The 15,272-nt window shown below is 44.9% G+C and overlaps 1 protein-coding gene across 7 annotated transcripts in view; it reads left to right on the top strand.

Moving 5' to 3' along the window:
- Positions 1-15,272, top strand: part of LOC111957882 (transducin-like enhancer protein 1) — a 43,286-nt gene that overhangs the window by 13,962 nt on the left and 14,052 nt on the right. For 5 of the 7 annotated variants that reach the window (XM_070437076.1, XM_070437080.1, XM_070437078.1 and 2 more), the window contains 6 exons: positions 5,485-5,547; positions 5,704-5,808; positions 7,390-7,576; positions 7,830-7,846; positions 14,445-14,561; positions 14,651-14,704. In XM_070437076.1, the coding sequence (XP_070293177.1) occupies positions 5,485-5,547; positions 5,704-5,808; positions 7,390-7,576; positions 7,830-7,846; positions 14,445-14,561; positions 14,651-14,704 (543 nt within the window). The remainder of the gene's footprint in view (positions 1-5,484; positions 5,548-5,703; positions 5,809-7,389; positions 7,577-7,829; positions 7,847-14,444; positions 14,562-14,650; positions 14,705-15,272) is intronic. The other 2 variants (XM_070437081.1, XM_070437079.1) reach the window with 1 other exon arrangement.

The raw sequence follows: 15,272 nt of genomic DNA, 5'->3' as shown, positions 1-15,272 counted from the left end.
TGTGTGTCTGCACCAGAGTATGTGAGCAAAGCTGGAGTGGCGCTAGGAGCAGAGCGTGTCCATTTTAAATAGAGCGCGGAGCGAGTTCCCCAATGGCTGGAGCATCGTCCTTCTCGCCTGCTCCAGTAGAGCTCAGGGCATACCCGTCCCAGCATGCATTTGTAGGTTACTTGTGTGCTGCTATAGCCCCTAGCTTTAGCTACTGTCATGGAATTCACAAAATATTTTCATAAGGAAACTGATTAAACACCTGGGTGCAAAATCATGGTGACTTACAAAGATGAGGAAGAGTGGGAGTGCAGTGATGTAGTGTTCACAACAAAAGACTCATTGTGAATCTGAAAATACATGGTGTACTTACGTGCACTTGCTAACAGAAAGGAATGAGGTGGGTAGCTAGTGTGTATTAATTAGTAAAAAATCTGTTCTTTTAAAAGTTGATTTAATTTTCGTTCTATTATCTATTCATTAGGCTATCGCTGATTTTGGCCCAATAGTTCTGACATATATTACCTCTTTCAAGGAGCATTCTGTTTTAATAGGGTTATTTTGCCTAAAAACCTTTAAGCCTACCTAATAGAAGGGAAAAAAAGGCATCCCTGCCGAGCCTGGCAAGAATGTTCTGAAGGGTGTTTAGCATCCCTAGTGGCTCTGCAAGAGCGGCGGGTGTGTTCTCCGCTGCCGGCCTGCTTTGCAGGCACCATTGCAAGAGCCTGAAGCTTGATGTTCATGCCAACCTAGTATGTCAACACACGCAAATGCTTCACAATTGTATTTATTTGTAGGCTACAGCCTTGAAATAATTGAAATAGGCTAATCATAATATAGCCTAAATAAACTGAAATATAAATGCAACAATTTCAATGATTTTGCTGCGTTACAGTTCATATAAGCTGTCTGGGTGGCTGGTCTCAGACGTTCCCGCAAGTGAATAAGCAGGATGTGGAGGTCCTGGGCTGGCGTGGTTACACATGGTCTGCGGGTGTGGGGTCAGTTGGGACGTACTGCCAAATTCTCTAAAACAACGTTTGAGGTGGCTTATGTTATAAAAATGAACATTAAGTGCTCTGGCAACAGCGCTGGTGCACATTGCTGCAGTCAGCATGTCAATTGCACGTTCCCTCAACTTGACATCTGTGGCATTATGTTGTGTGACAAAACTGCACCATTTAGAGTGGCCTTTTATTGTCTCAAGTAGTGTTGCCCATTTTGGGGAATATTCAGAGGCAGAAACTTTCCGTGGGGATATATGGGAATTAACGGAAATATATGCAAATGAATACCATTTTAAATGTAGATGTCTTTTGCATTGGATATATTTACCATATCATATGGATACAGAAACATAAACCATTTACCTTATAATAAGTAGAAATTGCAAATGATTAAATCTCTCCAATAGAAATAAAAAAAACAATTTAGTTATGAATTGAACTTTAATTAAATGAGTTGACTCTTCACATGGGATGATTTCACCGAACAACAAAAGAAAGAGAATATTGAATGATCCCCAATGATCCATCGCATCTCCCTAAAATGTTTTCAACATATGTATGTAAAATGATAGTGTAGACACTAAAGCTTTGGTTGTCTTCCTCTCAGGCTTCCAGGTCTTCTCCCTGGACCTCCTCAATGTCCACCTCTTGAACATCAGACTCTGAGGCCTCATCTTCACTGTCACTTTCCAACATTGTTGAGGATTGCATGTTGTCAGGCTCAAAATGCCTCAAATTTGGCCGGATAGCCACCAATTCCTCAACCCTTGTATTGGTCAGCCTGTTGCGTGCTTTGGTGTGTGTGTGTTCCCAAACAAGGACCAATTGCACTCTGAGGCGGCTGATGTTGGTGGGATTTGGAGGATGATGGAGGCAACAGGGGAAAGTGCCTCAGATCCACAAAGTCCCTTCCACCAGGTGGCTGATGAGATGTTGGCATGACTGCCATATTGCATCTCCATCCCAAAGCCCTTGCTTGGAAGTGTACTTCGCCAGACTGCCGAGAACCTTGCCCTCATCCAGGCCAAGGTGGCGAGACACGGTAGTGATGACAACATAGGCCTTGTTGATCTCTGCACCAGACTGGATGCTCTTGCCAGCATACTTGGGGTCCAACATGTACGCTGCTGTGTGTATCGGCTTCAAGCAGAAGTCTTCACGCTTTTTGATGTATTTCAGAACTGCAGTTTCCTCTGCTTGGAGCACAGTGAAATGGGCAGGGCAGTACGGATTTCTTCTCTTACATCGGCAAGCAGAGTCTGAACATCAGACAGGGTGGCATTGTCTCCCTCAATCCGTGCAATGGCTACTGCTATAGGTTTCAGGCTGCTTACCACTCTCTCCCAAAATACATAATCCAGGAGGATCCTCTTGATGGGGCTGTCCATATCGGCAGACTGTGATATGGCCATTTCTTGGAGAGACTCCTTCCCCTCCAGGAGACTGTCAAACATGATGACAATTCCACCCCAACGGTTGTTGCTGGGCATCGTCAATGTGGTGCTCTTATTCTTTTCACTTTGCTTGGTGAGGTAGATTGCTGCAATTACTTGATGAACCTTCACATACCTAACCATTTCATTGTCTCTCTTGTAGAGTGTATCCCTTGTTTTAGGTGCCAGGAAGTCCTTGCGGAGCAGATTCAATGCATGAGCAGCACAGCCAATGGGTGTGATGTGAGGGTAGGACTCCTCCACTTTAGGCCAAGCAGCCTTCATGTTCACAGCATTGTCTGTCACCAGTGCAAATACCTTCTGTGGTCCAAGGTCATTGATGACTGCCTTCAGCTCATCTGCAATGTAGAGACCGGTGTGTCTGTTGTCCCTTGTGTCTGTGCTCTTGTAGAATACTGGTTGAGGGGTGGAGATGTAGTTAATTATTCCTTGCCCACAGACATTCGACCACCCATCAGAGATGATTGCAATACAGTCTGTTTTCTCTATGATTTGCTTGAACTCTGTTGAACTCTGCATCCAGCAATTGAGTAGATAAAGCATGTCTGGTTCGAGGGGTGTATGTTGGGTGAAGAACGTTCAGAAATCTCTTCCAATACACATTGCCTGTGGGCATCAGAGGTGAACCAGTTGCATACACAGCTCGAGCAAGACATTCATCAGCATTTCTCTGAAGACGTTCCTCCATTGAGTCAAAAAAATTCTGAATCGAGGAGGACCATGAGATGTTGCTATCGATAAGGTTCCATAAGATTTCGATAAGATTTCATAATTTTCACCTTGAATAGAAGTAGAGGGACTTTTGTCAGAGGTTGTTTGTTGTGAGCGCTGAGGGAACGTTATGCACTTGGCCAGACGGTTCTGCATCTTTGTTGCATTCTTTGCATATGATTTGGCACAGTATTCGCAAATGTACACAGCATTTCCTTCTACATTAGCTGCAGTGAAATGTCGCCACACATCAGATGGCATTTTCCCTTAAAGATTACAAAAAACGAGAGTAGGAAAAAACAAATACAATTCCATGTGCAGATTAATAGTTAAGCAGTTAGATTAAACAACTCCTTGGAAAAGATAAATGTTTTAAAATGAAACATGTATGGAAACAGGTGAATTAACACTCAGTTAGCAGGCTCAAGCAAGCTAAAACCCACATGATAGCAAAAACTAACTAGCAGAAATTGTTAACAAGTTAGAAATGATTTAAACACACTTAGCTGTAGGCTACTATTTACTAATTAACAAAAAAATCATATATTTGTTAAATCCCAAATTGTTTGCATAGTCAACTTACACACAGCTCTGACACACGCTTATCCCACCAGACATGCCACCAGGGGTCTTTTCATAGTCCCCAAATCCAGAACAAATTCAAGAAAATGTACAGTATTATATAGAACCCTTATTGCATGGAACTTCCTATCAAATATTGCTCAAATAAACAGCAAACCTGATTTAAAAAAAAAACAGATATAGCAGCACCTCGTTGCACAACGCCTATTTGATCTAGATAGTTTGTGTGTATGCATTGATATGTAGGCTGTGTGCCTTTTTAAAAATGTATGTAGTTTTGTCCTTGAGCTGTTCTTGTCTAATGATGTTCTGTATTATGTAATTATGTTCATGTTTTGTGTGGACCCCAGGAAGAGTAGCTGCTGCTTTTGTAACAGCTAATGGGGATCCTAATAAAATACCAAAAATCTCATTAGTGTGCAAGATCTTGAAAATCAGCTGTACATGTGATGGAAGATGCAGAGTTGCAATATGTTAAGACCTAGAATTGCCTTATGTGTATCCCACAAAAAAAGGTTCACTGTTATAAGCTAACTTTTATTGATGAATTTTAAGCAAAATTCCTCAAATTCCAGGGCTTAACTTCCCATGGAAAATTTCAGGAAAGTTTCCAACCCTAGTCCCCAGCACAAAGTGTGCCTGTGTAATGATCATGCTGTTTAATCGTGTGGATGGATTATCTTGGTCAATGGAGAATTTCTCACTAATAGGGATGTAAACAAATTTGTGTACAACATTATAGAGAAATAAGCTTTTTGTGCGTATGGAACATTTCTGGGATCTTTTATTTCAGCTCGTGAAACATGGGACCAACACTTGACATGTTGCGTTTAGATTTTTATTCAGTATAATTCATTTTCGTTAGGCTGCTTGCCTGGCTCTTGACCTATTTCAAGTTTTTATATGCTGTTTAATATGACATGTAGCCTATTTGAAATGATGAGCCCTTCTTACTGTCACCGTTTCATTTTTATAAAAGTACTTTTCGTTCAAATCATATGGTTTTGTTTCAATACTTCAAAACCATATGGTAGGTCTAAGTAGTCACAAAAATAGTTGGTTAAATTGTGATTTTTAATGAATGGAGTGAATTTGGAGTTGCAGCTTTTCCTCACTGCTCGGATTTCCAACAGAGAAACTCCACTCACATACTCTGGTTTGCACACGTATGTGTGTGACTGCCCGCGTATGCCTGTGGTGCACTCAAACATGTGCGCACAACTGCATGTGTTTTCTGTCAACTGTGGCAGCAAGCTGTTCACTAGCCCCCCCCCCCCCCCCCCCCCCCCCCCCCCCCCCCAAGTTAATTGTGTGTATGGAGTCATTCATACCCATATTGACTAATATGTGTCGTGACCGATAGCAGCAGTTGCTCCTATGAGCAGTTAGATGTCTGCCTATCCTTCAGTAACTCTCCAGCATCACACATACATGGGGATATCAGGTGGAGTTGACCTATGCTGTACTTGGACGCAAACAGGCCGAAACGGGGAGGGACATGCCTGAACTTGTCTAATAAGAAACTCTCTAATTTTCAATGCAAAACCTTTTCTCGTTGCAAAAAGTTTTGCTATCGCGTGCACTAATGCATACACCCCAGGTGGAGTTGACCTGAACATACTAGCTGTGAATACAATCGGGAATCCCTTTGGATCTCAGTGCACGGCTGAATGTAGTTGTGCGGCTATTCCAGGTGTTGTTGACATTGCCCATACTTATCCATCCTCTACTCTATCCAACAGACCGAGATTGCCAAGAGGCTCAATACCATCTGTGCACAAGTCATCCCCTTCCTCTCACAGGAGGTAAGTGTGTGTGTGTGTGTGTGTGTGTGTTCACAGTACTATGAAAGGTCTTACGGGCTGAACATTGAAAGGCACAAACGGATAAGCCTCTTGCAATCTTATTTCGCTCCCCTGTATTGTGCGTGTGTGTGTGTGTGTGTGTGCGCGCCCATGCAGCACCAACAGCAGGTGATCCAGGCAGTGGAGAGGGCCAAGCAGGTCACCATGGGCGAACTCAATTCTGTCATCGGGGTACGTGGCCTTCCCGGTCTACCACCCACAGTAAATGCACTCTCTACTACAACTTCCTGTGTTTGTGTGTACTCTGACGGTGTGTTTGTGACATTTTCTTTACTGAAATATTACTGCGTTATTTACCCAAGGATATGATACTACTGTGTTTGGCAACCATAAGATCTGCTGTGTGTAGGCTGCTGTTTTGGATTTTCTCAACGGTTCTGGGAAGCTTTGGAGGGGGTGGGGGCTTTGCTCGATGGCTGTGGCAGGGGGTGGCAGTTGCCATTTGTGTCTTAATTGCAGGATTCTAGTGTGCGTGTATAAAGGGAGTTTGAGCGTCTGGTCCTCTCACCAAGCTGTCAGTCACCCTGTTTATGTGTGTTAAATGAGTGTAATGAAGCGTGGCCACCCTCTCACCTCTCCCCCTGCGGCTTACCCTAAAGGCGTCAGCATTCTTCAGTTCGGCTGGCACATACTCCCTTAAGACCTTTGCTTGAAAAACAAGGAAAAAAATGGCAAGGGTGTACTGTCTCTATTTGGAGACGTTGTAGAATTAATCTAAGATGACTAAATTTCACATCTATGTAAGATGTTTTGTGCAGTATTTCTCAATTTAAAAAAATAATAATATGAAAACGGTTCGTCTCTCATTGAAGAATCCCTACTGTTAACCAATCACCGATGAAGGGGCGTAGATAATATATGCACAAACTCTTCCCGAACTGTTTCAGCTGGGAAGCATGTGGACACCTTAACACCCCCTAACACACAGGGCTCCCCTTGCCTCCACCAATACCTCCCCTCCATTGACTCTCACCGTGTGTGTGAGAGCGTCCTTTGCTGTGCTGTTTTGGCACAGCGAACAAGGGCTTGGATGGTGCGTGTGTGTTTTGGAGGGCAAGCCCAGGGATTAGCGCTGTGAAAGAGTAGGCATGGAGATGGGGATAGAGTGCTCTGGCGTCTCTCCTGTGGTTCTCTGAAGGGGGGGGGAATCTTAGTCAATTAGGTGAGATAAAGAGGGTTGACCTTCACCACTGCCCCTCCCCCCACTCTACTGCTGAAATCTCCCTCCCCCCGTGGCAAACCTCAGGGGTTTGATTCCCGTGGCTACTGTCTGAAGACGCAATAATTTATGTTTTGGAACACAAAAGTATTTCACGCTCAGACGAGCACCTGATTTGGTGTGAAAGACACCAAGACCTGACAGCTATACGACCCCAATCCACCAGAGCCCCCACCCTCCCTGGCCTACAGGCAGCAGCTGTAGCTCTCTAACCCCCTCCTCTCGTATCCTCCCTCCATCCTCAGGCTCTGGGCTGTGATCCCAGCTGTCACTATTGTTTATTGTTTGACCCCAGAGGGAGGTGTGTGTGTGTGTGTGTGTGTGTGTGTGTGTTAAAGGGGAGGTTTACTGCCTCTGACATTATTTGTAAGCATGCCACGTCGTTGAAAGCTGCTCTTGATGGAAAAACTGAAGGGTCATGAATTCCTCTATATATTTTCACATTGATCACTCGGCTCCATTTGTATATTAATGGCTTGTCGTAGTGATTGACACACTTTCCAGTGGTAGGCCATATTGATTATGGATTAGTAATTGATTGCTTCTCCCTCTCTCTCCTGTAGCATCAGCATCTGTCCCACGCGCACGGCCCCCATGTCCCCCTCACCCCCCACCCGGCTGGGCTCAACCCAGCCCACTTGGGGGGAGGGGCCAGCCTGCTCGCCCTGTCCAGTGCCCTGGGGGCGCCACCGCACCACCTGGTGGGCAAAGAGGACAAGAAACACCCGGCGGAGGCCGAGCAGCTGAGAGGTGAGCAGCAGCCACACCCACTGTTACTGGACCTGCATCTAAGGAGGAGTCTGTCTGGCCCGCACAGATAGACAAACTGAACTGACAAGACTGTATCATCATTGGGTTTGTTTTTAATAAATATACTGAAAACCACAAGTGCAGGACTCAGGATTAGAATTTCTCTCTTTTTGTGTGTTTTGTCTTGCCTCCCTCGTGTGCGCCCTGATGACCTTATCACCGTGATGCTGTGTCGTCGTTGCTATGGGAACAGAGCAAGAGCCGGGCACAGTAAGTACTTCCTGTTACCTCTGGCTGCATCCTCCTCCTCATTCCCTTCCCTACTCATTCCAACGTTCACACCTGTGTGCGTGTGTTAAATACCTTGAAACAAGCATTGTAGTTTTAATAAGAAAAGGATGAAACTAGAGAAGCAACTAGTCCCCGGTGCTTGGGGACCTGATGATACTTTACAACACTATACACAACGCCCTAGAACTTTTGAACTTAACCCCTGCTAATCATTTCTTAAACCCTCACTATCTTTCTAGCACGCACCACTCTGTACAAAACACCATCATTGCTTTGATTCACCTCCATTTTCCCTCATTCTCACAACCACCTGGGCTTCATTTACACATGCATCCATGGCTTTTGAGTGTGTGTGTGTGCCTCTTAGGTAAACATCATGGCTGGTGGGAGGGGAGGGAATGACGCTGGAGAGAATAGTAGACATTTTACGGGCTCCTGACCAATTGTGATATTTTGTTTATTTTGCGCTCATCTTAACTTTTGTACATCAATCAATCAATTTTAMTTTATATAGCCCTTCGTACATCAGCTAATATCTCGAAGTGCTGTACAGACACCCAGCCTAAAACCCCAAACAGCTAGTAATGCAGGTGTAGAAGCACGGTGGCTAGGAAAAACTCCCTAGAAAGGCCAAAACCTAGGAAGAAACCTAGAGAGGAACCAGGCTATGAGGGGTGGCCAGTCCTCTTCTGGCTGTGCCGGGTGGAGATTATAACAGAACTATGCCAAGATGTTCAAAAATGTTCATAAGTGACAAGCATGGTCAAATAATAATCAGGAATAAATCTCAGTTGGCTTTTCATAGCCGATCATTAAGAGTTGAAAACAGCAGGTCTGGGACAGGTAGGGGTTCCGTAACCACAGGCAGAACAGTTGAAACTGGAATAGCAGCAAGGCCAGGCGGACTGGGGACAGCAAGGTGTCATCATGCCCGGTAGTCCTGACGTATGGTCCTAGGGCTCAGGTTCTCAGAGAGAAAGAGAGAACGAGAGAATTAGAGAGAGCATACTTAAAATTCACACAGGACACTGGATAAGACAGGAGAAGTACTCCAGGTAACCAACTGACCCTAGCCCCCCGACACAAACTACTGCAGCATAAATACTGGAGGCTGAGACAGGAGCGGTCAGGAGACACTGTGGCCCCATCCGAAGAAACCCCCGGACAGGGCCAAATAGGAAGGATATAATGTTTCCACCATTTCTTATGACTGAAAAAAGCTTCTGGACATCAGAACAGCGATCGCTAACCTCAATTTGGATGATGATTTCTACTTCAATGAGTCCGAGGGAATGGACATATTGCTCATCCCGGACCAGGCCCAAATCCCTGACACTCGAAAAAAGGAAGAGTCTACGTTGAAGGGGTGGATAAACCGCAGCTACCCTCTGTTGGCGAACTTGCAATCTTTGGAAAATAAACTGGACGAGCTCCGTTCGAGACTATCCTATCAACGTGATCTGAAGAACTGTAATATCCTATGTATCTCAGTCGTGCTGAACAAGGACATGGAAAAACTTAATCTAGCTGTTTTTCCTTTACGGTCGCAAGACAGAACGGCAGCGTCGGGTAAGCTCTCTTAACAACAGCTGGTGCGCAATCGCTAATATTACCGAAATCTACTCGCCTGAGGTAGAATACCTTATGATAAGCTGTAGACCAGCTTATATATAGGTAGGTAGGTGTACAGTTGAAGTCGGAAGTTTACATACACCTTAGCCAAATACAGTTAAACTCAGTCTTTCACAATTCCTGACATTTAATCCTAGAAAGAATTCCCTGTTTTAGGTCAGTTAGGATCACCACTTTATTATAAGAATGTGAAATGTCAGAATAATAGTAGAGAATTATTTATTTCAGCTATTATTTCTTTCATCACCTTCACAGTGGGTCAGAAGTTTACATACTCTCAATTAGTATTTGGTAGCATTGCCTTTTTAAATTGTTTAACTTGGGTCAAACGTTTCGGGTAGCCTTCTACAAGCTTCCCACAATAAGTTGGGTGAATTTTGGCCCATTCCTCCCGACAGAGCTGGTGTAACTGAGTCAAGTTTGTATGCCTCCTTGCTCGCACACGCTTCTTCAGTTCTGCCCACATATTTTCTATAGGATTGAGGTCAGGGCTTTGTGATGGCCACTCCAAAAACATTTCCTTTGTTGTACTTAAGCCATTTTGCCACAACTTTGGAAGTATGCTTGGGGTCATTGTCCATTTGGAAGAGCCATTTGCGATCAAGCGTTAACTTCCTGACTGATGTCTTGAGATGTTGCTTCAATATATCCACATAATTTTCCTACCTCATGATGCCATCTATTTTGTGAAGTGCACCAGTCCTTCCTGCAGCTAAGTACCCCCACAACATGCTGCTGCCACCCTCGTGCTTCACGGTTGGGATGGTGTTCTTGGGATTGCAGGCCTCCCCCTTTTTCCTCCAAACATAACGATTGTCATTATGGCCAAACAGTTCTATTTGTGTTTCATCAGACCAGAGGACATTCCTCCAAAAAGTACGATCTTTGTCCCCATGTGCAGTTGCAAACCATAGTCTGGCTTTTTTATGGCGGTTTTGGAGCAGTGGCTTCTTCCTTGCTGGGCGGCCTTTCAGGTTATGTCGATATAGGACTCGTTTTACTGTGGATATAGATACTTTTGTACCTGTTTCTTCCAGCATCTTCACGTGTTCTGGGATTGATTTGCACTTTTCGCACAAAAGTACGTTCATCTCTAGGAGACAGAACGCGTCTCCTTCCTGAGCGGTATGACGGCTGCGTTGTCCCATGGTGTTTATACTACTATTGTTTGTACAGATGAACGTGGTACTTTCAGGCATTTGGCAATTGCTCCCAAGGATGAACCAGACTTGTGGAGGTCTACCATTTTTTTTCTGAGGTCTTGACTGATTTCTTTTGATTTTCCCATGATTTCAAGTAAAGAGGCACTGAGTTTGAAGATAGGCCTTGAAATACATCCACAGGTACTGCTCCCATTGACTCGGACAATTGACATCATATATCAGAAGCTTCTAAAGCCATGACATCGTTTTCTCCAATTTTCCAAACTGTTTAAAGGCACAGTCAACTTAGTGTATGTAAACTTCTGACCCACTTGAATTGTAATACAGTGAATTATAAATGAAATGGTCTGTTTGTAAACAATTGTTGGAAAAATTACTTGTGTCATGCACAAAGTAGATGTCCTAACTGACTTGTCAAAACTATAGTTTGTTCACAAGAAATTTGTGGAGTGGTTTAAAAACGAGTTTTAATGACTCCAACCTAAGTGTATGTAAACTTCTGACTTCTTCAACTGTGTGTATGTGTGTGTGTGTGTATATATATATATATATATATATATATATATATATATACTGCTCAAAAAAATAAAGGGAACACTTAAACAACACAATGTAACTCCAAGTCAATCACACTTCTGTGAAATCAAACCGTCCACTTAGGAAGCAACACTGATTGACAATAAACTTATCACATGTCTGTTCTAGCAGTAGACCTCAACATTGGGAACTTCAACGAGACGAAAAAGGTGGAATTATAGGCAATTAGCAAGACACCCCAATAAAGGAGTGGTTCTGGCAGGTGGTGACCACAGACCACTTCTCAGTTCCTATGCTTCCTGGCTGATGTTTTGGTCGAGCTTTTGAATGCTGGCGGTGCTTTCACTCTAGTGGTAGCATGAGACGGAGTCTACAACCACACAAGTGGCTCAGGTAGTGCAGCTCATCCAGGATGGCACATCAATGCGAGCTGTGGCAAGAAAGATTTGCTGTGTCTGTCAGCGTAGTGTCAGAGCATGGAGGCGCTACCAGAAGACAGGCCAGTACATCAGGAGACGTGGAGGAGGCCGTAGGAGGGCAACAACCCAGCAGCAGGACCGCTACCTCCGCCTTTGTGCAAGGAGGAGCACTGCCAGAGCCCTGCAAAATGACCTCCAGCAGGCAACAAATGTGCATGTGTCAGCATATGGTCTCACAAGGGGTCTGAGGATCTCATCCTCGGTACCTGATGGCAGTCAGGCTACCTCTGGCGAGCACATGGAGGGCTGTGCGGCCCACAAAAGAAAGCCCACCCCACACCATGACTGACCCACCGCCAAACCGGTCATGCTGGAGGATGTTGCAGGCAACAGAACGTTCTCCACGGCGTATCCAGACTCTGTACGTCTGTCACATGTGCTCAGTGTGAACCTGCTTTCATCTGTGAAGAACACAGGCGCCAGTGGCGAATTTGCCAATCTTGGTGTTCTCTGGCAAAATGCCAAAAGTCTGCACGGTGTTGGCTGTAAGCACAACCCCCACCTGTGACGTCGAGCCCTCATGGAGTCTGTTTCTGACCGTTTGAGCAGACACATGCACATTTGTGGCCTGCTGGAGGTCATTTTGCAGGGCTCTGGCAGTGCTCCTCCTTGCACAAAAGGCGGAGGTAGCGGTCCTGCTGCTGGGTTGTTGCCCTCCTCCACGTCTCCTCCACGTCTCCTGATGTACTGGCCCTGTCTCCTGGTAGCGCCTCCATGCTCTGGACACTACGCTGACAGACACAGCAAACTTCTTGCCACAGCTCGCATTGATGTGCCATCCTGGATGAGCTGCACTACCTGAGCCACTTGTGTGGGTTGTAGACTCCGTCTCACATGCTACCACTAGAGTGAAAGCACCGCCAGCATTCAAAGTGACCAAAACATCAGCCAGGAAGCATAGGAACTGGAAGTGGTCTGTGGTCACCACCTGCAGAACCACTCCTGTTATTGGGGGTGTCTTGCTAATTGCCTATAATTTCCACCTTTTGTCTATTCCATTTGCACAACAGCATGTGAAATTTATTGTCAATCAGTGTTGCTTCCTAAGTGGACGGTTTGATTTCACAGAAATGTGATTGACTTGGAGTTACATTGTGTTGTTTAAGTGTTCCCTTTATTTTTTTGAGCAGTGTATATATAATCTCACACACACCAGTCAAAAGTTTGGACACCTGCTCTTTCAAAGGTTTTTCTTTATTTTTAGTATTTTCTACGTTGTAGAATAATAGTGAAGACATCAAAACTATGAAATAACACACATGGAATCATGTAGTAACCAAAAAAGTGTTAAACAGATCAAAATATATTTGGGATTCTTCATAGTAGACACCCTTTGCCTTGATGACCGCTTTGCCAACTCTTGGCATTCTCTCTACTAGCTTCAACTGAAATGCTTTTAAAACAGTCTTGAAGGGTTTCCGAGATATGCTGATTACTTGTTGGTATTCAATTGCCATACGAAGCGGTGATGCAGCCAGTCAAGATGCTCTCTGACCTTGTAGGCTGTGTCATTGTCGATCAAGATTACCACAGTGATGTGGTCTTCAAACATAATGATGGTGTTGGAGTCATGCGCAGCCACGCAGTCGTGGGTGAACAGTGAGTACAGGAGGGGACTAAGCACGCCATGACCAGCCCTTCAAAGCACTCGCATAGATACACTTCCACACACTTCACATATGCTGCTGCTACTCTGTTTGTCTATCCTGATTGCTTAGTCACTTTCATCCCTACCTACATGTACATATTACCTCAACTACCTCGTGCCCCTGCACATTCACATAGTACCGGTACTCCTTGTACATTATATTTCCTCATTATTTTGTGTGACTATATCCCTATTTTTTTCACATTTTTCAAGTCTGCATTGTTGGGAAACGGCTCGTAAGAAATAATTTCACTAAAGTCTACACCTGTTGATTTTGGCGCATGTGACAAATAACATTTGAGGGGGCTGGGGTGTTGGGCTGTATCTCTGATCTGGATCGGCTTCTCTCGGTGGGTGGGTGGGGGCTCTCCCTTCACTGCCCCTGCATTGTGAGCAGATTGCTCCTCCCACTCTCCTAATCCCACGCTTAAAGGGTCTCATTGTGTTTAATACAGCTACTGACAGGGGGGAGCATTGTATGACCTGAGAGAACGGCGGGAAATTGCTTGTGTTTTGTGGGTCAGCAATCTGCTTTCTAAAGCCTTTAAATAATGTTCCCCCTGAGAGGGAGGGTGTGAAGGAGCCTTTGGCTGGGGACAAGGAGAGGGGATGCATGGGGAGAAAGAGGGGGGGCCTCTCTCCCCCACGGCCTGTCGGTTGGGGCTGTGTGTATGTCTCTGCTGCTCCTGGAGGCACATTTTCAATGACAGACTTAGGCCTAAATGGACTCCAACATGATGGGCTAATCCACAGAGTCAGGGGAGCTGGGGGAGGGGATGGTGGAAGTGAATCACACACACACACAAAGTACACACTGCCCTTTAGCTGCCGCTGTAAAAGCTGGACAGGGCTAGGAGAGGGAGGACTGATAGAGCGGCAGAACAACTCACACTAATCAGGGCCTTCTCGCTGTATGGTTGTGTTGCTCCCATGTGCCCGAAATGAATATGTATGTGTAACCCCACCACTATCCAAATGGTGTAGTTGTGGGGACTGCATGACACAAGGGCTTTGACTGGCAGACAACCCCACCTTCCCTTGGCCTATAGCACATATCTGCTATTTCCTTATTTCTTTCCACCTTGCTTCTTCTCATCCTCTCTTCCTGTCTTTGGCAGAGTAATACCCTGCCGGTTGCTGACAGTTTGAGGAACTCAGACAAGCGACGCAACGGACCTGAACTCCCCAACGACACCAAGAAGAGGAAAGTAGAGGACAAGGACTCTAGTCATTATGTAAGCAGCAGCAGTGAGGGTGATAGCTGTGTGTGTGTGTGTGTGTGTGTGAACGGTGAATGACATTGACACACCTTTTGTCCCCACAGGATAGTGATGGAGAGAAGAGTGATGACAACCTGGTGGTGGATGTATCCAATGAGGTACGTGTGTGTGTAAGTGTGTCAAATAAAATTAAATTGTATTTGGCACATTTATTTAGATGTTATTGCAGGTGTAGTGAAATGCTTGTGTTCCTAGCTCCAACAGTGCAGTAGTATCTAACAATACACACATCTCAAAGCAAAAGAATGGAATTAAGAAAGGTGTTAATATTAGGACGAGCAATGTCGGAGTGGTATTGACTCAAATACAGTACATTACAATATATACATATGAAATGAGTAAAACGGTATGTAAACATTATTAAAGTCACCAGTGTTCTATTATTGAAGTGACCACTGATTCCATGTCTATGTACATAGGGCAGCAGCCTCTAAGGTGCGGGGTTGAGTAACCAGGTGGAGGCCGGTTATTGATGGCTATGCAGTCTGATGGCCTTGAGATAGAAGCTGGTTTTCAGTCTCTCTGTCCCAGCTTTGATGCACCTGTACTGACCTCGCCTTCTGGATGATAGCGGGGTGAACAGGCCGTGACTCGGGAGGTTGATGTCCTTTGGACATCCTGTGACTCTTTCTGACGTATACATGCCGGTCTTTTAGGGAAAGGAAA

The sequence above is a fragment of the Salvelinus sp. IW2-2015 genome, linkage group LG33 (genome assembly GCF_002910315.2).
Source record: "Salvelinus sp. IW2-2015 linkage group LG33, ASM291031v2, whole genome shotgun sequence".
Lineage (NCBI taxonomy): Eukaryota > Metazoa > Chordata > Actinopteri > Salmoniformes > Salmonidae > Salvelinus > Salvelinus sp. IW2-2015.
This window is presented reverse-complemented; position numbering and strand designations above follow the sequence as displayed.